This window comes from Halichoerus grypus, chromosome 2, assembly GCF_964656455.1.
Source record: "Halichoerus grypus chromosome 2, mHalGry1.hap1.1, whole genome shotgun sequence".
Lineage (NCBI taxonomy): Eukaryota > Metazoa > Chordata > Mammalia > Carnivora > Phocidae > Halichoerus > Halichoerus grypus.
Genome location: NC_135713.1, coordinates 185,239,884 through 185,259,986, shown reverse-complemented (window position 1 = coordinate 185,259,986; position 20,103 = coordinate 185,239,884). Strand labels below are relative to the sequence as shown.

The 20,103-nt window shown below is 48.1% G+C and overlaps 1 protein-coding gene across 1 annotated transcript; it reads left to right on the top strand.

The window, feature by feature from the left end:
• Nucleotides 1-4,990: 4,990 nt before the first annotated feature.
• Nucleotides 4,991-19,906, top strand: UBE2Z (ubiquitin conjugating enzyme E2 Z). Its single transcript, XM_078065616.1, has 7 exons — nucleotides 4,991-5,429; nucleotides 7,396-7,468; nucleotides 9,389-9,576; nucleotides 11,920-12,031; nucleotides 14,297-14,409; nucleotides 15,316-15,406; nucleotides 17,853-19,906. Exons 1-7 carry the CDS (start codon nucleotides 5,113-5,115, stop codon nucleotides 18,021-18,023), a joined length of 1,065 nt encoding a protein of 354 aa, XP_077921742.1. The 5' UTR covers nucleotides 4,991-5,112; the 3' UTR covers nucleotides 18,024-19,906.
• Nucleotides 19,907-20,103: the final 197 nt, after the last annotated feature.

Genomic DNA, 20,103 nt, shown 5'->3' with positions numbered 1-20,103 from the left:
CTTTACCCTAAGTAATTCTCAGGGTTGTCCACAGTAAGCCAGTGGTAGAACCTGAAGCAGAGCCCAGGAATCCTCGGGCCAAAGAGAAAGAATGGAACTTGGTATCTCCAAGGGAGCAATGGATTAACAGTAAAGTTACGAAAACGGAATGTGGTACCCTTTGGGATGTCAGGCTGGCATCCTTGCTGGGTCACTCCCCTCTAATGGTAAATCAAGGAGCAGCCTCCAGGGAAGGTGATTCCCTTTACTTCCTGTGAAGCTCCAGAAACCTAGTTTTTTTTGTTTTTTGGTTTTTTTTAAAGATTTTATTTATTTGACAGAGACACAGCGAGAGAGGGATCACAAGCAGGGGGAGTGGGAGAGGGAGAAGTAGGCTCCCCGTAGAGCAGGGAGCCCGATGGCGGGGCTCGATCCCAGGACCCTGGGATCATGACCTGAGCTGAAGGCAGACACTCAACGACTGAGCCACCCAGGCGCCCCGAGGAACCTAGTTTTTGCCAAGGGGCTGGCAAGAATTTCTCTTGATCATGAGCTCCAAACAGCCTTGGAATTGCTGGACTTAATTTGGATTAAAATCCAAATCAGCAAGGTTGGGAATGTAGTTGGGCCTAGGGAACCCTAGAGAGTCGGGAGAATGCTGCCCCACCCCCAACAAGGCTAGTTAGTCCATTACCATTGAGATTCTTTAGGGTCTACAGTCGAGGGTAGAACCATCTTGCTAGTGCAAAATACTTAAGACTAGATACAGAGGTGTATTATTCTTGGGCGAGGATCCATTGTTTTCATTATACTCTCAGAGGGTGACCAAAAACAATTTGGTGACCAAAAACAATTTAGTAACCACTCCTTAAGAGTTCAGCATGGTAGCAAAGAGCATAAAGGGGAATGTAAACGCCATCCCTGCCACTTCCTAACTGGGTAATTCTCTCTCCTGAGACTCGAATTTCTCATCTCTAAAATGGGGATAAAAACAACTCACAGTGGTTGGGACAACAAAATGAGGTAATATAGGTAAATATATGCAAATAATGATAACACATGTAATATATGCATTGTGGTATTAATGAGATACATGTAACGTGAGAATGTATTCAGAGAGATGTAATAACACGTGTATTACTGAATTTTTTAAGGGGGTACCTGGCTGGCTCAGTTGGAAGAGCATGCAGCTTGATCTCGGGTTGTGAGTTTGAGCCCCACGTTGGGTGTGGAGATTACTTTAAAGAAATTAAATCTTTTTAAAAATTTTCTTTAATATAGCTATTATTACTTGCAATCAGAAGCTGTAAAACCCCAGTCCAAGTTCTGATTTTTCCTTTCAGTCCAGGAGTTATGACCTGGATGGGAACTCTTCATCTATCCCTGGCATTGAGCCCAGGACAAAAGGCTGGGCCATGTAGGGGAAGGACTGCTCCTGAAAGACACAGAAGGGTCTGTGGGAAGGGGAACAAGATCTTCATGATTTCTCTTTTTAGAGTTGGGGCACAGCAGTGACCTGAACTCTAGGATACTTGCTGGCCTCTGTCCTTGGGGGACGACACTTGCCTAGTTGCCATGAGCAAGGTGCTACCAAACTTTGTTGCACTAAGAGATGACTCAATGCAGGGCAGTCCAGTGCTGTGGAGGAGAGAGAGGCTTGGATCCAAATTCCTGTAGGAAGACCGCTTAGTTGTGTCATCCATCCCCAGAGGACATGGGAGAGGCTCCAGAAGGCACACTCTTGCCCTCTAGCCAAGCGGCCAGAAAAGCAGCCAGGTGTTGCCTTGAAAAAGTCAGTAAACACTGGACTAAGTAATGCCAGCTTATAACACTCCGCTGCTAGCCTCTCCTTGGCCCTTCCTCTTCCCGGCTTAGAGGCTTCCTGGAGCTCCCTTGGAAGGTGGTGAGCTAGTCCTTTCAGCAGCTACCGTGCTCTACGGCCCTTTGGGCCTTGACTTGCAGATTTCTTGTGCAAGCCTGGCTCAGCCCTTTGGAAAGAAAAACAGGCATATCAGAGGAGGAGGAGGAGCTGAAATTCTAGAGATCCATGGCCAGGGGAAGGACAACTGGCTACTACGTCCTCATTTCTGCGCTGTTCACCATGTCTGCAGCACTCACTGAATGTCAGTTCCTAGAGATACAAGATTGGTGCTCCATGTCTTCTGCCCTAGAGTATGTCGCACGTAGTAGCTAGACAGATGAGTAACCAAACCAGTAAAATAAAAAGTAGTATGTGCTACAATAAAGGTATGAATTATACAAGGATGGAGTAAATTAAATGACTAATAGTAATAATAAGAATACACCTGGAGGTGCTACGGCTTGGCAGAGAAAGTAGTCTTTCAGCCTGCCTTGAAGATGAGTAGGAATAATAAGAGTTAATAATTATTGAACATTTACTCTGACCAGGTATTGTGCACATTCATTATCACATTATCTCTTTTTTAAAAAGATTCATTTATTTACTTTAGAGAGAGCACGTGAGTTGGGGGGAGGGGCAGAGGGAAAGGGAGGGAGAATGCTGAAGAAGACTTCCCGCTGAGTGTGGAGCCCGACGTGGGGCTCGATCCCAGGACCCCAAGATCATGACCTGAGCCGAAATCAAGAGCTGGCCGCTTAACCGACTGAGCCACCCAGGCGCCCCACATTAGCTCTTCTTTATAGCTACTTCCGTTTTACCAATATTACTGATGAGGAATAGAGGCTCAGAGTTTCAATAACTAGGATTTCCCCTGGTAGAGTAGAGGGAAAGAGTATTCCAGGTAGAGAAAGTAAGAGCAAAGGCCTGGAGGAGAGACAGTACATGGGCAAGTGGGATGCCAATTATTTGGACAGTGCTTGCCATTCTACAAAGCACTTGTGGAATTGTCACACTTAATCCTCAGAAAAACCCTAAGAGGTAAGAATTAGCACCATTCTATGGATGCAGAAATAGGCTCAAAGAGGCTATTTGTAGAGTGGTACAGATCAAAACCTGGAAACTCTTCTGGATCCAAGGTAAGTGTTTTATGTCCACTGAAAACAATAGTCCAGTAGTAAGGGGAGGACCACACCGAGGATTCCTCTCCCCCATGGGCCATCTTTGGGCCTCTGCAGACTAGAGCCATGGAGGAGCAATGGAACAGTGTTCTTTGTGTGAGGTTATCAGTGAATTGACTTTTGACCACCTTACTAAATAAATAATACCGAAACAAAATTCCAGAGTCCTTTAAAAATGAATATAACCTACTCTGAATAGGCAATAGATGCACAGTACAATATTAAAAAGGTACACATACATACACACCCTTTGGCCCACCTTGTCCGCGATCAAACCATCCAGAGGCAACCACTATTACCAGTTTTTTGTGTATCCTTTCATTGATATTCTGGTATCCTTATCATAGAGTGATAGAACGCTATACCAACAAAACATGAAATCTATATAAAACATTGTGTTGATTCATTTTACTTCATGTTAAGCACCTCAACTGTACCAGGCCCTCTGCTGGATTCACAGAAAGTACATGCTCAAGAGCCGCAAGAGTGTGTGTGTGTGTGTGTGTGTGTGTGTGTGTGTGTGTCTGTGTCTGTGTGTTGTGGGATAGGGGTTGGGAGCAACAGGTAACGAAGGACATGAAGTAAAATTCGGTAGGTGTGGGAGAGCTCCAGGCTGTGACAGTATCACACAGTGGTCAGAACTTTTTCTCTGGAGTCAGACAGATTTGGCTTACAGCCCCAAATGTTGCTTGCGCTCAGTGTGACCTGGGTTAGCTTCTGTTTTCCCATCTGTCAGAATGGACTAATAATAGGGTCGTTGAAAGGAATAAATAAGACAACGTATACAAAGTGTTTGGCACATATTAAGCACTCAGTGAATGTCAGCTAAAGAAACAAATTTTTAGCCTCAATAAGTGTTGGCTATTACCCATTCAAGTCCATGGTCCCTTATTGGAAAATTCAGGAAGCAGTGAAAAATGGACTTTTCTTCTAAAAACCAGTTTAGGCAGCAAAATATAACACAGAGTGAGGTTATTTGTTTGACGTAGTTTGAATATTCATAAATGTACCCAAATTATCATGAATATTCATACACTTTGCTGTCGAAATATCAATGTTGGGTTACTGGGAGCTGCCCCAGACCTTACTGGGAGTGTTACTCTCAATTCTGAAATGCATCTGGTCAAGAGTTTCCGGACAAGATTATGAGCCTGTGTTCCTGCTAGAAAGAAAAGGGAAAGCCTTTTTTAGAAGGCTTCTGTTTTTCTTAGTCCATAGTATGCTATATCACCTTACAAATCCCAGGAAAGCCCTGAGGAATCCTCCCAGGATTTAAATTCACAGCCCCTTGATTCCTGTATATTCAAGGACTTGTGGGAAGAAAAAAGACTGAGCTTGGAGTCAGGAGGCCTGATTTTCTTCCTTTTACCAAGCTTCTCTAGGTCTGTTTCATTATCCCTATGGCAACGCCTAGCAACAGTGCCTGGCATTTAGTAGCCCCTTCATAAATGTATATTGAATAAACTCTAAAATGAGGTCGTTTTTCACTCGCAGGTTCTGATTCCTTCCTCTTGGTCCTGTTGCAGGCAGGGGGCAATGGCAGCCTGCCCTCCGTGGGTGACGGTGCGGGGAACAAAAATAAATTACAGAGGTTTTCAGACGGGAAAGAGCCCTGAGCAAGTCGACTCATCTATTCAGAACCTCCCCCAAATGGGAAGCTCGATCCCCAATCCTATCCCTTGGACATGACTGAGGAGGGTCTCTCTCGTTAAGGGTGGGTATATAATCCTTCCTTCCTCTCCTTGCCACACTTGAAAATAAAATATTGCACGGCACTGGGCTCTCAGCCGCACCTCGGCTACCCGGCACGCTTCAGAGCCTCCTCCCGCAAAGCGGGGGCCAACGCGGGCCCAGGGCCCTGGCTTCGCCGGCTAGTTCCCGCCCCCTCTCGCCCTGGAGGACCGTGGGTGGACGCTCTTGCAAGAACGCCTCTCGCTGGTCGGGCGGGGGTGGGCGGAGCCAGCGCCGCCCGGGCTGTGGAAGCCGAGGGTGGGGACACTCTGGCCCGGCTCTCGGTGGTGCGGGAGCGGGAGGGAGCAGCGGCCGCTCTGGTCGGCGGACGTGCTGCCGAGCAGTCCCGGAAGCGAAGCAGCGATGGCGGAGAGTCCAACTGAGGAGGCGGCGACGGCGACGGCGGGCGCCGGGGCGGCGGGCCCCGGGGCGAGCGGTGTCGCCGGTGTTGTTGGCGTTAGCGGCAGCGGGTTCGGGCCGCCTTTCCTGCCGGATGTGTGGGCGGCGGCGGCGGCGGCGGGCGGGGCCGGGGGGCCGGGGAGCGGCCTGGCTCCGCTGCCCGGGCTCCCGCCCTCGGCCGCTGCCCACGGGGCCGCGCTGCTTAGCCACTGGGACCCCACACTCAGCTCCGACTGGGACGGCGAACGAACCGCGCCGCAGTGTCTACTTCGGATCAAGCGGTGAGCCGGGGTTTTTCCTCCCCCAGCCCCGAGCTCCGGGGCTCGACCTTCCCCGCCCCCCCTTTCCCACTACACCCCCCCCCCGCCCGCTGCCTCCGCGCTTCCCTCGCGGAGGCCCAGCTCCAAGGCCCACGTCTTGCCAGCCCGAAGCGTCGCGATCCAAGTCCCCTGTACCCCACCCCCCCCCCCGCCCGCAGCTCCACACGCACCAAATCCCTCCTCGCGTGCCCAGGTCCGACCCCGCCCCTCGGCTACCTCCCTTGAGCCCTCCGTCTCGGTGCCCGACACCCTCCCCCATACCTCCCGCCCGAAACCCGACCCTTTCGCGCTTCAGCAACACCCCCTCCCGCCTTCCGCGCCGCCTCTCTCCCCCCTTCCCCACCCCAGCCTTGCTAGATGCTGCCCGGAGGCCCCACCCATTGCCCCCCCCCCCGCGTCGTCTCCTCCAGAGCCCCGTTTGTAACACACATAGAGCTTGCTTTTCGTGGCTTCAGAGTCGAGGCCAACCTTTCTTTTTATTCCCCATCTCCTCAAGCCTTTTCCTCAAGTCTAGATCGCTTCCCTCACATACCCGCAATCTCCCCTTGAACCACTTCTTCAGAACCCTAAAGCTATCCACTCTCACACCTGTTCCAGGAATGCAGGCTTTCTCCCCCCAGTCTCACTCTGGCTTGTATTATCCCACTCAACACTTTTGTATTTTTTTTCTCTCTCGGTCATTTGGTTTACTTTTCTGAAGTAAATATACCTAATTCAAATATAGGAACAAAGGCCAAGTCCTTTCTGTGCTTATTTTTTGGGTGACTGATCTTAGATCCTATCATTTAATAGATAATGTTTCTGCAAAAATGCTTAGCGTAGTGCCTATTACATAGGAAAAGAGTAGTGCTTTTTAGCTGCTGTTAATCCTGAAAACGGTTTCCTGATGACCAGTCTCTGCCTCTCCCTGTGCCCCTCCACTGCAGCCATCCTCATCTAGGTAATCTCACCCTCCCCCGCCCCCACCCAGGCTCCAAGTCCCTTCACATGTCTCTACCTACCTTTCGAGATTGTAATAGCAATTACATAGCTCATTGTATGTAAAGTACGTGGCCCAGTGCCCGACACAGACACCAGCTCCATTAGGGTCCATCAGGGTCGCCACCTCTAACTTCAGAACCTCAGCACTCCCCTCTACTCCTGTCCTCCATCCCCTTCAGTCTGCCAATCCTGACTGTTACCTTTGAGTTCTGCCAATCACTTGTTTGCACTTTACATCTCTATGTACCCTACCAAGTCTTTTCCCACCTAGAATGTTCTTTAGACCCTCGTTCACAATGGATGCATTCTAGATTGTGCGATGCAACCTACAAATCCTTTCATTTGTAGTAGCCACTGCATGTCATCTTTCAGATGTGAGACTTCAGCAATGTCAGAGGGTACCCTCTCCAATCTGAAGAGATCTCTGTCCTGTTGGTGCCATGGGCAGGAAGACCCTGATTGCTCCTTGCTAGCTCACTTGCTTCATAGAATCCCCTTGCCAGCAACGGTCCACTGTTTATGGGATTCGCTTTTTTAGTGGAGTTGATTATGTCTTCCCAGTTACTGAACAGTCTTCATTTAGCATTCAGTCGTAGTACCTGGGAATCTCGGAGGTGGGAGTGAATGAATTGCCCTGTGGGAGGAAGAGAGAGTAAATGGGATGTGGCTTTTCCAGGGTGACATCTGATGCCATTGGGATCTCTGATTTTTTCCCCCTCCCCCTGAGGAAACAATGCCCTTTTGATAATAATTTGCTCTCTGCTTGCCTGACAAGTACTCAGCTGAGATTTCTCAGCCAACAAGATAGTGCAGACGTTTGTGGTACCAAGCACCACTTTCTCAAACCCTGGCCTCACTGAGGTGATAACAACTGTCCTGCTCAAGGGATTCCCCTTTTTTCTCCTCTCCCTCACTCCCTTCCCCACCTCCTCTTGGTGTTATACAGGGATATCATGTCCATTTATAAGGAGCCTCCTCCAGGAATGTTCGTTGTACCTGATACTGTTGACATGACTAAGGTATGTAACTTGGAGGGGGGTGGGGGCTATTGGGAAATTGGGCCCAGAAAGTTGGAAGATCCTAAAAGATTATCCAGCTCACATCTCTGATTACATAAATGAATAAATCAAGATCCCAAGAGAATAAGTGGCTTGCCCAAGGTCACACAGTGAGGTGGAGCAGAGCCTTGAACAGGTGTCTTTTATTCGGGTGCCAGTAGGTCTGGTTGACTTGGAAAATCCCCGTTTATGCCTCTTGTCCCAGCTTAACTATTACCAGGCCACTCTTTCACTCTTAAAAAATGCTCCAGTTAGGCCGATAAATGATAGTCATCCTGTTCATTTTACTACCCAATTCTTCCCCCATCCTGTCACTCTGAACACTTAAGTATGGTGCTGTAAATCAAATGCAGCGAAGATTGGGGATGGGGCAGACCTGAATGAACAGAGTTTATACTCAAAGGGCCTTGTTCAGGCTCCTGTCTTTACTGGTTGCTTTTGAATATCCTTTCCACCCCAAAGACCATTCCTGTCTTGTCCTCCACACACAAACACAGAGAAGCTGAAATTCCCCCGGCTTAGATACCTAGCTTCTCTGTCATTGAGTGCTCTACCCTCGGAAGTGAATTTTCACTTAAACTGATGTTGGGAAGAAATCAGATTTCCTAAATCTAATATTGTTTAAAGGAAAACTCTCCATAGTTTAAAGTTTCTTACAGTAAAAGTTCAGACATTGTATTGTTGGTATATCTATTTTGTTTCAAATAAGTTTCCCTGTAAATTGATTTTTTTCTTTTTATGTGGTTGGAAATGTTTTTCCTGGGACATCTTGTCCTCAGTCAAGCATTAGTGTTAATATGCTAGTCCCTAGGGTCCCAGAATTGATGTCCTGTGATGCCATTTGAGCTTGCTATTCCAGATGACTGAGGGCTAAAAGATAATCTGGGGTGCCACCAGGGCAAAGTAGGGACTGAGGCATTGGATTGCAGGTCCTTTTTCGTCTTGCTGTTTAAATTCTGAGCAGACTGGACTGCCTCGCAGCCTTTGTGGGAGAAGAAATATAACAGTCAGTTCAGGTTTTCCTCCTTTCAGGAAGGGAAAGCTTGCTCAGTAATCGTGGCTGGAGGAAAAGAGTTTAGCGTTCTGTTTTCAATGCTGCCGATTTTTTTTTTTTTAAGTTAACCAACAGTGTTGGGGAAATTTCTGAGGATGGTTTAAGGGCCCCAAATGGACCCTGAATTTTCCTGTTTTTCTTTATATCTTTGACACAGCAGTAGGTTTGATCCTCTGCGGAGGCAGCAGACACCCAGGGCCTCCATCAGGACCCTCAGCTCTGCACTGTTCCTGGCACTGCTGCGGTGGCCTCCAATCCCTTTGCTCTTTTCCATTCATCTTACCTCCCCTTTGTGCCACATGCACATCATAGGCATGTTTAACCTAGGCACATCCAAACAGACGTGCTCAGTAAAGATATATATTCGTTTCTTCAAATTAAACATGCTAGGATAATATTTTACAGGTGCATATTTTAATTTACGCAGTGGTGTTCCATCTAGATTTGTGTTATATATATATATATATTTATATTTATATATATATATAAATAACACAGATGAGGGAAATCTAAAGAAAAACCATGCTGTCGGGGAGTTTTAAGGGACACTCAAGGGTGATTTTTGATTAGATTCAATTTTCACCTTGGGCTCTAACTTTAGAATGTAACCCCCGAGTAAGATGCCACTCCACCGTAATGGGATTTCTTAAAATTCCAAGCATATGTATCAGTATGAGTGAGTACAGGCTGTTTATCCTGCATGGTGAGGATACGGAATATGAATGCCGGCTGAAGGTCCTGCTTCTGGTGTGGGTAGCCCGTGGAAGCCAGGAGGGGTTGGGATGGGACATCACCTCACAATTTTGAGATTGGGTTTTATTTTGCAGATTCATGCATTGATCACAGGCCCATTTGACACTCCTTATGAAGGGGGTTTCTTCCTGTTCGTGTTTCGGTGTCCGCCCGACTATCCCATCCACCCACCTCGGGTCAAACTGATGACAACGGGCAATAACACAGTGAGGTTTAACCCCAACTTCTACCGCAATGGGAAAGTCTGCTTGAGTATTCTAGGGTAAGAGGAGACTCTTTTAAGGGGCCAAGTTGGTTGTTAGCAAATGACTCTGCTCCAGGCCAGCCTTTGTCAACCAGCGTTCATCGTTGGAAGCACAGAAAACGGTCGGGGTGACTGTTTCCTCAGTTCTCCCTGGGGTGGTACGCGACTGGCGCCATTCTCGGTGCGGAAGAGAGAAGTTCATTTATGACCTACGATGGACGCCTTAGTGAAGTGATTCTCCCTGAGCAGCAGCAGCACCCAGGAGTTTGTGGCCCTACAGATTCTGGGGTTCCACCCTCGACTTCCTGTATCAGAAACTCTAGGGGTAGAGGCCCAGCAGTCTGTGTCTTACAAACCCTCCGGTGCTGCTGGTGCACGCTCCAGCTTGAGAACCACTTCCTCGGGGCATCAGGGCTTAATTCTCTCCCGAACAGGTTGAGAAAGGCTGCAGATCTGTGCCATTTAAGATTGTGGGTGTCTTGTTTCTGAGTCTCTCAATGAGTGGCTTTGGAGGCGGTGGTGGTGATGAGGATGATTATGATATTTTAACAACTGAATGAAAAATGTCTGAGGTTGGAAATCACATCAGATAAGAAACATGGGTTTCAAGTACATTTTGTATCTGGGTGCTACTGAGATTTTGCTTCATGCGGTTCTCATTCGTTCCCTTTTAATTTCCTTTGGGGGTTAAAAATTCAGAATGGAAATGTCTTCTAACGTCTTCTGGATCGGTCTTGTTCATGTGGTCTGAATTGCCCCAGAGCAGAGAACAAGTGCAGGTTGAAGTTGGGAAAGTCGCCCAAACTGGTGGTGCTGTTTTCTTTCTTGTCCAGCATGTTTCCGAGTATGTGGGGGGAAGAGGCAGCAGACCCAAACTGGAGGCATGATTTATTTTATTTATTTATTTTCTTAATCTCCCTGGTCCAGGGATCTGTTCTGTGATGGTGGCAATGAGGAAGTCCTTCGAAGGAGGTTGTTCTTAAAGGGGTCCTTTATGTTGTTAGGGTATTTGTCTCTGCTGGTAGGACAGCGGTATGTGTAGCCCACAGCGGTGAGGATACTCACTTGTTTCTGTAGGACACCCGTGCGCGACGGTGTTTCTGTTCTAGGTTCCCATTAGGCCAGTATAAAACTATTTCGAACAAACATCAGCTCACAGTAGAACCAGGGGAAGTAAGATGGTGGGGTAAAAGTGGCAGAAGCGTGTTGGGTGGAAAAGGAGAAGCTACCCTCAAGTTGAATTTTGACCATGAGGAATCACAGGGTAGAAGATTCCCGTGTGTTCTTAGTTGACTATTTGCTCTGTCAGCCTCAGTCCTTTCCTCCCTACCTAGAAAAAAAGATTGGGGCTGCCTTACTGACAAAAGAAATGTAATAAAAATGTATCTTGTTGGCTTGCCTCCCCGAATATGTGAAGTCTTAGCGCAGAGTCTGGCGTTCCTGGAGGAGCAGAGCTGAGGGGAGCAGGCTGAGAGGCTCGGAAGAGCAAGCCTTGATGATGATGATGATGATGAGCTTGCTTAACTGGACTCTCCTCGAGTGTAGCAGGGAAAGGGAACTGGCCAGTGAACTTGAGCAAGCCAATCCTGGCCTAGGTTGTGTTCAGCTTCCAGATCAGGTGCCATCTCTTCAATTAATTGAGCTAAAATGTCTTTAATGTCCAAGCTGTGCTCCTCCTCCCAGGACTCGGTCGGGTATATGGAAGAGAGGAGCAATTCTGGTGCTTCTCTTTTATTCAGGATGGTTTCCATATATTATTTCAGACCCTCCATGGGTCTGACCCTTACTCCCTTCCTGTCCTTTGGCAGAGTTCTGTAGTCTTCAGAGAATCTGACACTCTTTGGGGGCTGGATACAGAGCAGGATCCCTGAACATCAGCCCCACCACATGGCCTCTAACCAGATGGCTTCAGGCTCCCCTGCACCTCTGTGCTCAGCTTCTGTCTCCCCACTAACTCCTTCACCACCCGTAAATAAGCAAGCTCCGGGATCTGCTGAGGTTAACACTTAGACTGCCTTTGGTGCGGTTTTCTTACTTTATTTCTTCCATTTTGATGAATGGAACCTTCCCTAGCTACTGTTTCTTTCCTAGGCCAATGAAAATCCCTTCAAAGTTATCTTGCTTGCTTTACCCTCTTTTCTTTTGTCCCACTTGATAAGAGGATTAGGCAGTTGACTGATTTCTGGTGAATGAGGGTGAGACAGGCTGGGAAATTCCAGAGCATTAATAGTGAAAGAGAAAGTTGACTCACTGACGGGGGTGCTGCCAGGCCCCAGGGTGCTGGTGCACTAGTCTTTCTGTGGTGGCCTTCACCATCGCTCTCGGCCTCACCCTCTTCCCTCCCTCTGCTGTGTTTTGCAGTACGTGGACTGGCCCTGCCTGGAGCCCAGCCCAGAGCATCTCTTCCGTGCTCATCTCCATCCAGTCCTTAATGACTGAGAACCCCTATCACAATGAGCCTGGCTTTGAGCAGGTAAGGCCAGGGGGGCCAGCTGGGGAGTGGAGTACTGAGTTTGAAGAGCTCTGATAGGTCTGCTTAAGGGTCCTGTTTGTTTGTTTGTTTAATGTCACCATAGGAGAAAAAAGGAGCTGGTATGTGTGCTCCTTAAAAATGACTTTTTTTTCCGTGTAAGTTAAAATAACACTGTTAGGTTATTTTCATTTGACGTGGGTTAATCTACAAGGTGGGAATCAGTGGAGTCCTCTGGAAATTAACTCTAAGTTTGATTTTGGGGGCTGTTGGCAACCAGTGGGTTCTTCTGTATGTGTCCATTCTCCCAGTAATCCCCTGAGGTGCTTTCTGTAGTGACCACTGCCCAGCCGGGGGTTCTTCCAGAGTCACAAGGTGCTGTTAACTGGAACAGCCAGAGGGGCTAGTCATTAGCTAGTAGGGCAAGAATATTTTAGTCAACGCTGCCGAAGAGAAGGGAGAGGAAAGTTGCATTTTCCAGGGGTTATGCTGTACGCCAGCCACGGCCAGATTGTCATATATATTATCTCATTTAACCTTTACACTGACTTGGGCAGGGGCGCCTGGCTGGCTCAGTTGGAAGAGCAGACAGCTCTTGATCTTGGGGTCGTGAGTTTGAGCCCCATGTTGGGTGCAGAGATTACTAACTTGGGGTAAATATTATCCCCATTTTCAGATGAGGTAATGGTGACACGGAGAGGTCAATTAACTTTCACAAAGATACATAGATAATGGTAGAATCCAATATTTGCCATGGAGCTGAGAGTTTTTCCATTGTTCCAAAATGCCTTCCAGGATTACTCAGAAGTACAGGGAAAGAGTTCCAGTGATAATCCCCAAAGATAACAGTTCTGTCTAGGTGATTAAAACAGTTTAACTCATTTTTAAATTATTTGAGATAATGCTAACACTGATGGTTCATTTATAGACCGGAACAATGGGAAATATCCTTTGAGAGTGAACAAAAGTTATTCCCAAAACCACCTTTCCAAACAAACAGTATATTTGATTTTAGGATTAGGTAGAAATGGAAAAGGGCCTCATTGGCTAACCAAGGAGCTGATTTTAAGGTCTTCCTTTGTTTGGCAATTCAAGAGATGCGATTTTTATTCTTAATACTCCCAAACATTATTGGTTCACAGTCCCTGGTATCTAGGTGGCTTTTTCACAGCTCCCCAGGCAGAAGGAAGTGCCCAGCTGTTCGTTTCTTCAGCAGTTAGGTCCAGACAACTCACTTCTTCCTTAAATAACTAAAATGGCTTAAAGACAGAAAGGGTACACTTGTCAGGCACCACACAACTTTGAAGATCTCGGAATCCGATCGGATCCACCACCCTCACTTCTCTTCCCCACTATTCTCATATGCTACCTGCTATTTATCAACATAGTGATTGACAGTCCAGCTTCACAAAGATAATGTGTCATCGAAAAGACTATAATGCAGTTTAACATCAGAACTGACCCACTGAGCTCAAGCTTGTAGTTTCCATGGTGTTTGACAGGTGGTGAATACTGTGGTTTTCTTCAAAAAGTTAAACATATCCCACAGCACCCCTGTGATCTCACGGTGGTGCATTTTGGAGACCATGGTAGCAGACTGAGGGTGTGTATGTCTTTTCTGTTCATGGTGTGTTTTAGTCAGAGGCCAAGGTTCTGGTTGCCGGGTTGGTGGTAGGAGGAGCATTGAAGAGTAAAGGAGGGGTTAAAGGATGGAAGACTGTACTCCCTTCCGTCTGTACCCCACTTTCATAGTGGCTTTCTCAATCAGCGTTGGAGTTTTCTTTTGGAAACTTCAAGTTCTACTTCTGATAGATTCATAGTAATTTCTCTCAGTGATGATGGAACCCTGCAGACATAAAAAGGAGTTAGCTGGGAAGCATCCAGATATTTATAGGGTTTTTAACTGAGACTCCTAATGTCACGTTTACCGTTTTGTCCCACCACCATTCTTAACATTTGGTTCTTTCCCATCCAGTCTTTACCTCAGAGGCCTCTCAGTTCAGCCTTAGGAAAAAAATTTCTAGTTTGCTGCTTACAATATGGGTGACCTGTAACAGAGGATGGGTATTCGCATGCATGGGAGGAGGTGAATGATCTCAAAAATAAAAACTCAGTTGCTCTTCATGGATCTGCCATAGTTGGATAGGTATCTTCTAGGTTTGTTTACTTGGGTCACGTGCCCCATATTAATCCTGAAGTCTCCTCCTGTTGATTTTTCTCTTTGCCTAAATTTTGCACTTGGACACTCTGGTGTCTGTTACATTACAGGAGAGACATCCAGGAGACAGCAAAAATTACAATGAATGTATCCGGCATGAGACCATCAGAGTGGCGGTCTGTGACATGATGGAAGGGAAGTGCCCCTGCCCTGAGCCCTTACGGTATGTGTGTGCCAAGAGCACCCACTTGGCACTTGGTGTTCCTGTTGGAGACTTAGCTGGTTCATACCTTTGAGAACCTTTGGGGCAAAATCCACTGTTGGGCACCAGGGGAGATACAGAAAAATGAAAGCTGTAGTCCGTGCTTTCCAGGAGTGGTGGCTGAGGGTCTCGAGGAAGTTCAGAGAGCTGCTCTGTTCTAGAAGAGTGCCAAGCCCAGTGGGAAAGACATAGTCCATACCCTTAGGGAGCCCCTAGTTTGATAAGAGCCTGGACCTATTGAAGATCCTTCTTTGTTCTGTAGCCACATGAGGTGTAGAGCCCTTCATAATGTGAATCCACTTCTCAGTGTTCGAGTTTATTCGTAAGTGTTCAGACTAGATGAACAAAGTCAGAGTTATTGAAACAAACTTCTGGAAGAATTTTGAGTAAGGTCTGGGATTAGGGATGGCCTATGGAAAACAAATGAGATTGAGTCATGAGTTGAAGTTGGGATTCAAATGATCTGTATTAACAGTCACCCTCCTTTAATAATCCCTAAGGTATAAGAGAAATCAGCCTTGGGCTGTCAGCTGTTCTTTTTGACATTTTCCATTGAAAGATCTTTGTGAGGGGGGCACATGGGTGACCCAGTCAGTAGAGGTCCGACTCTTGGTTTCAGCTCGGGCCGTGAGGTCGAGCCCCGAGTCGGGCTCCACACTCAGCAGAGAGTCTGCTTGAGATTTGCTCTCCCTCTGCCCCTCGTGCTCTCTCTCTCTCTCTCTGAAATCATTAAAAAAAAAAAAGGTCTTTGTGAGATAGCAAATCTGGGCTTGGGAACTCTAATTGGACAGTAAGGTTAGAGGGTGAAGGGTTGATCCCTTCCCCACCACTTACCCACTAACTTAAGCTTTGCTGCTTGTTTTCCAGAGGGGTGATGGAGAAGTCCTTCCTGGAGTATTACGACTTCTATGAGGTGGCTTGCAAAGACCGCCTGCACCTTCAAGGCCAGACTATGCAGGTAATGCAGCCCCTGCCGCCGACTCAAGAGGCCTCGCAGCAGGCCACTTAAAATCCCCCCCGACGGAGAGCATCTGCGTCTCTCAGAGAATTCAGAGCCAAAAGGAACTTGGTTCATTTAAGTCACTGCGGCCCAGAGAGGAGACCGACTTGCCTAACTCATGTGGAGTTGCTTCTCAATCTTACCATAAACTAGGTGCTCATGAGTAGAGTCTGAACCGTCCTGCTTTCTAACCTGGAATGCCTTCCCTTCTTAGTAGTCTTTTCCAACCAAGAACATTCAGCCCTCTCAGAATCTTAGTGATGATAAGGGTGAGTCCTCTGTTGAGTTCGGTCCCTAGCTCCGAGGGGTGGGTGCTCAGAGAACGAGGCTAGGGAAACCCTGGGTATGTGGTGGTATATGTTGAAAGATTCCTGTTACAAAGATAGTATGCAGTTGTTTACTTTCTGCCTCCACTGGAGAAATGTGCTTCCACTTCCAATAGGAATGCAGGATTTAGGCTTGTTTTAAAGAGGAGATTCTTGGGGCATCTGGCTGGCTCAGTCAGTAGAGCGTGTGACTCTTGATCTCAAGGTCGTGAGTTCAAGCCCCACGTTGGGCATGGAGCCTACTTAAAAAAAAAAAAAGATTCTTATTAAACCAAATTGTAAATGGGTTCAAATATAAAAGACCTGGTTGGTAAGAGGGTGAGACTCCCCCTGTCCTGAAGGACCAGTTGTTGTGTCTTTTGGATCATTTACTGGTGGTCTTGCTTAGAATCGTGCTGACTTGGATGAACTACTGAGGAAGGTTCTCTCCAGCTCTTCCTGAGCCGCTTCCCCCACCCAGGCCCCAGTAGCAGCAGTAGGAATAAATGTCTTCTTTCCTCAGCTGCTGCTTAGAAATGGTAGTTTCCCTGTCCTTCCTTCAGGGACTTCCCACCCATCTGCCACATTAAAACTCAAAGGGCAGGGGCGCCTGGCTGGCTTCATTGGAAGAGCATGTGACTATTGATCCCAGGGTTAGAAGTTTGAGCCCCATGTTGGGTCTGGAGATTGCTTTAAAAAAAAACAAAAACAAAAACAAAACCTCAAAGGGCAAGGCCAGCTCAGCATTAACTTGTTCCTGACCCCTTTTGCAGAGTCCATGATGCCTGCCATGGTTCATTCCCCAGGAATTCTCATTGCTGGTATTCAAAAGCATTTCCAATATTCACTCTGTGGAGGAAAAATAACTCGTGATGAGAGAAGGAAAGGGAAGAGCAGTGTCTGGGGAGGAGGGAAGTGGGTGGAAATGGAGCCAAGGATGAAAAAAGGAAGATTTGAAAAATTGACAGCTCCAGAGTAAGTGTGGAGTTCAGCCTGTGGGGAATGTAACCCTCGGAAGCGAAAAGCGTGGGCTGTAGTCACAGTGACTGACTTGTGTTCACTGGTCCCTGATCATGAGGGTGATGTGTGGGCAGAAGTGTGGAAGGAGAAGCAGAATGTGAGAGGGAAAAATCGTGTACCTTTTTGTGACTCAAGAGGTCTCCACTTGTCCAATCCCTGGCCGTGTGCCCCTTTGCTGCCATATTCTCTGTATAGCATTTTACGTTCCTTGTGTTTATGCCCTCCACTCCAGCCCTTCGTTATTCTTGAGATTTTTAAGATTTAAGGACAGTTAGCACAAAACGTTTGGAGATGTTTGATGTAGAATGACAAGGACTAGGATCAAGGCTGGGTGGCTCTGGAGTGATAGCTACAAAGCAGACAGGAAGGTGGTGACAGGTCTCTGGAAGAGCGTACGGCTGCTTATCGGGAAGTCAGAACTCCTGAGTTCGTACTCGCCTGTGATGTTGGAAAAGCAAATTTTCCTTTTTGAATATAGGGAAAGAAGGGTGATATTTCCCTTATATGGTTTTTATGAAGTTAATTGAAAATACAGGCACAGCTCTGGTCTTGAATTTGTTTCTTGCCTGTCTCACCTTTACTGTGACCCTCTTCTTTTTTTTTTTTTTTCTTTTTAAAGATTTTATTTATTTATTTGGCAGAGAGAGACACAGCAACAGAGGGAACACAAGCAGGTGGAGTGGGAGAGGGAGAAGCAGGCTTCCCGCTGAGCAGGGAGCCCGATGCGGGGCTTGATCCCAGGACCCTGGGATCATGACCTGAGCCGAAGGCAGATGCTTAACCACTGAGCCACCCAGGCGCCCCTACTGTGACCCTCTTCTGCATAGTGGCTTGCTTTCAGGGAACAAAAACACATTTTAATGTTGGCCCAAGCCAGACCCATCTGGGTGGTTGACGTGCCGTACTACTCCCAAGCAGAGGGTGTGCTGTCCGCTGTAGGGGTCTGTCCGTGCTCTACCCTCTCTACCCCCGTGACTCAGAAGTTGAGCGTGTGTCCAACATGGGCCCGAAGCTGCTCTCTCTAGGGTGAGCCACCCAGACTCGACTCTTCCATCCCGCTTGTCTCCTTTCCCCCACAGGACCCTTTTGGAGAGAAGCGTGGCCACTTTGACTACCAGTCCCTCTTGATGCGCCTGGGACTGATTCGTCAGAAAGTGCTGGAGAGGCTCCATAATGAGAACGCCGAAATGGACTCTGATAGCAGTTCGTCTGGGACAGAGACAGACCTGCACGGAAGCCTGAGGGTTTAGACCCTGCTCCCTTCTCCCCTCCCCCCACTCAAGAGCCCCAGCAAAGTCCCTTCCCCCCCACCCCAGGGACGGAGAGGCACTGTGTATCTCCCTCCAAACGTGACGTCATCCTGCAAGATGGCAAGAACCAAGCAAGCTCGGATCCCAGGGTGTGGGAGTGGGGAGGCTGTTCCTGATCCGACCTCCCTGGCTCTCGAGCATCTGGGGCTGTGTTCATCCCATAGCAGGGGCCAAGGTACCTACACAGGAGCAGCTAGGGCAGGGGCCTCTGGCAAAAACCAACCAACCGACACACCTCTCCACAGGGCCAGCTCCTTAGGGGTAGGTGGGAGGCAGAAACTGTAATTCCAAGAGGGAGTGTGCCCAAATGATTGATGGGGATCTCTGGAAGGGGGCTTTGGGTGGGGGGCTGTCTGTGACACAAGCAGTCTGGGTGGTTGTCTGTCTGTCTGCAGTCTTGAAGCAGGGCTTCCCAATGCCCTTTTCCTCCCTGCCTCTTCTCCCATTACTTCCCATGGGCCAGCATAATTTTGTTTTTCCTAATTTATAGTCACTGTTCTAGACAGACCAAAGAGAAGGAACAGTGGTGGAGTCTAGGCTGCTGATCAGTAAGCTTTACCTAGCACCTGAGCACCTTTCTCCTCTGCCCCCCCATTGCCTCGCCCATTTCTAGATTTAAGACAGAAGGTAAATGTGACTGGGACTGAACCAAGGTCCTGGTAAAGCCTGCGCAGGCACCATGAGAAGCTGATTTTGTTCCCACAATCACTGATTTGAAAAGTTCCCAACGCAGCCAGTTGCTGTGTGTGGGGGATGAGAGCCACTACATAGAATAGTCTCTTACAGATGTTCCTGAATGCTAGCCACGATGAGGGTATTTCTCCTGGGGGCGGGGTGCAGTGGGGAGACTGATGCTAGTCCTGTTGTGTTTTGTTTGGCTGTCCTTGTGTATTTTCACCCCGGCCTCTAGTCCCTCCCACCCCTCCCCCTCACTTCAATGCCCAGGAACTTGGGGGGAGCAAGGCTTGGCCAGTGGCAGAGGGGTTGGGGCTGGGACTCTGGGCTCCTCCACTTCTCTTGCCTCTTCCCCTCCCCGCCCTCCCAGCTGCTCTGTCACCGGCTCGGATGGGTGTTTGCCTGGCTGTGTTGCTTCTATCTAGCTGCAGTGATCCTTTAACTGGTTGGCTCAGAAAAATGTGCTTTAGGCGCCCTGTGGTACTGGGCACTGAGGGAATCCAGCCTTCCCCTTTTTGGTGTGTTCTCCCCATACTTTCCAGATTCTTACTGTTATGGCTCCCAGTGGGGTGTTGGCGATCCATGTGCCGCAGGGCCTCAGTCAGCATCGGGCCAGTGTCCGGGAGAGGATGACTTGGGCCTGCCCTGCCCGCTGCTATGGAGGCCTCTGCCTGTAGGTCGTGGGACTTCCCGGGGGGAGTTCGGAAGGGGTTGGGCACAAAGGAGAATGTCCGACTTGGGAGGGCAGGAAGCAAACAAACTGGATAGGAAGTAGGCTTGGGGAACGGAAGTTTATCTCAGATACCTAAGGCTGGGTCTCCTAACGAGGAGACTCAAAAAGGGACCCTGCTTCCAATTTCCCTCTTCCATTCCCAGAGCAAGCACAGGGCTTAGAAGAATGCCCTTGGTCTGTTGGTCCAGTGGTTGTCTGTCATCCATTTAAGTGTTCCCACTTTCAAGTGACAATCCTCTCCTTGGCCCTGCCATGGGCAGAGCATGTCTGGCGTACCTGCCTGACTTTTATGCCCTAATCTTGAGTTGAGGAAATATATGCACAGGAGTCAAAAGAGATGTCTTTATATCTGACTGTACATAAATGAAGTTTTTTTTTTTTTCTTTTTGGTGCAATAAAGTTTGTTTTGGCAGAAGGAGGAAGCGCCTTGGGTGTGGGAGGGTTTGTGTCAAGGGAGACTGGGATTCTCAACAACCATACCTCTCACCTAGGTCTGAAACTGTCAGGGAGAAAGTGCTCGATGCCTTGTCTGGAGGCTGGAAACTCCGGTTACAGGACACGGGTGGAAGCAGGGCTGCCGGGGCCGAGTCTCCTGCCAGCCAGAAGTAGAAG

What these genes read in the sequence shown, in the direction of transcription:
- UBE2Z (XM_078065616.1), top strand. Translation starts at nt 5,113, where the DNA reads ATGGCGGAGAGTCCAACTGAGGAGGCGGCGACGGCGACGGCGGGCGCC. An exon ending in CCCTGCCCTGAGCCCTTACG is followed by an intron (nt 14,410 to 15,315) that starts GTATGTGTGTGC and finishes CTTGTTTTCCAG; the next exon opens with AGGGGTGATGGAGAAGTCCT. An exon ending in TTCAAGGCCAGACTATGCAG is followed by an intron (nt 15,407 to 17,852) that starts GTAATGCAGCCC and finishes TTTCCCCCACAG; the next exon opens with GACCCTTTTGGAGAGAAGCG.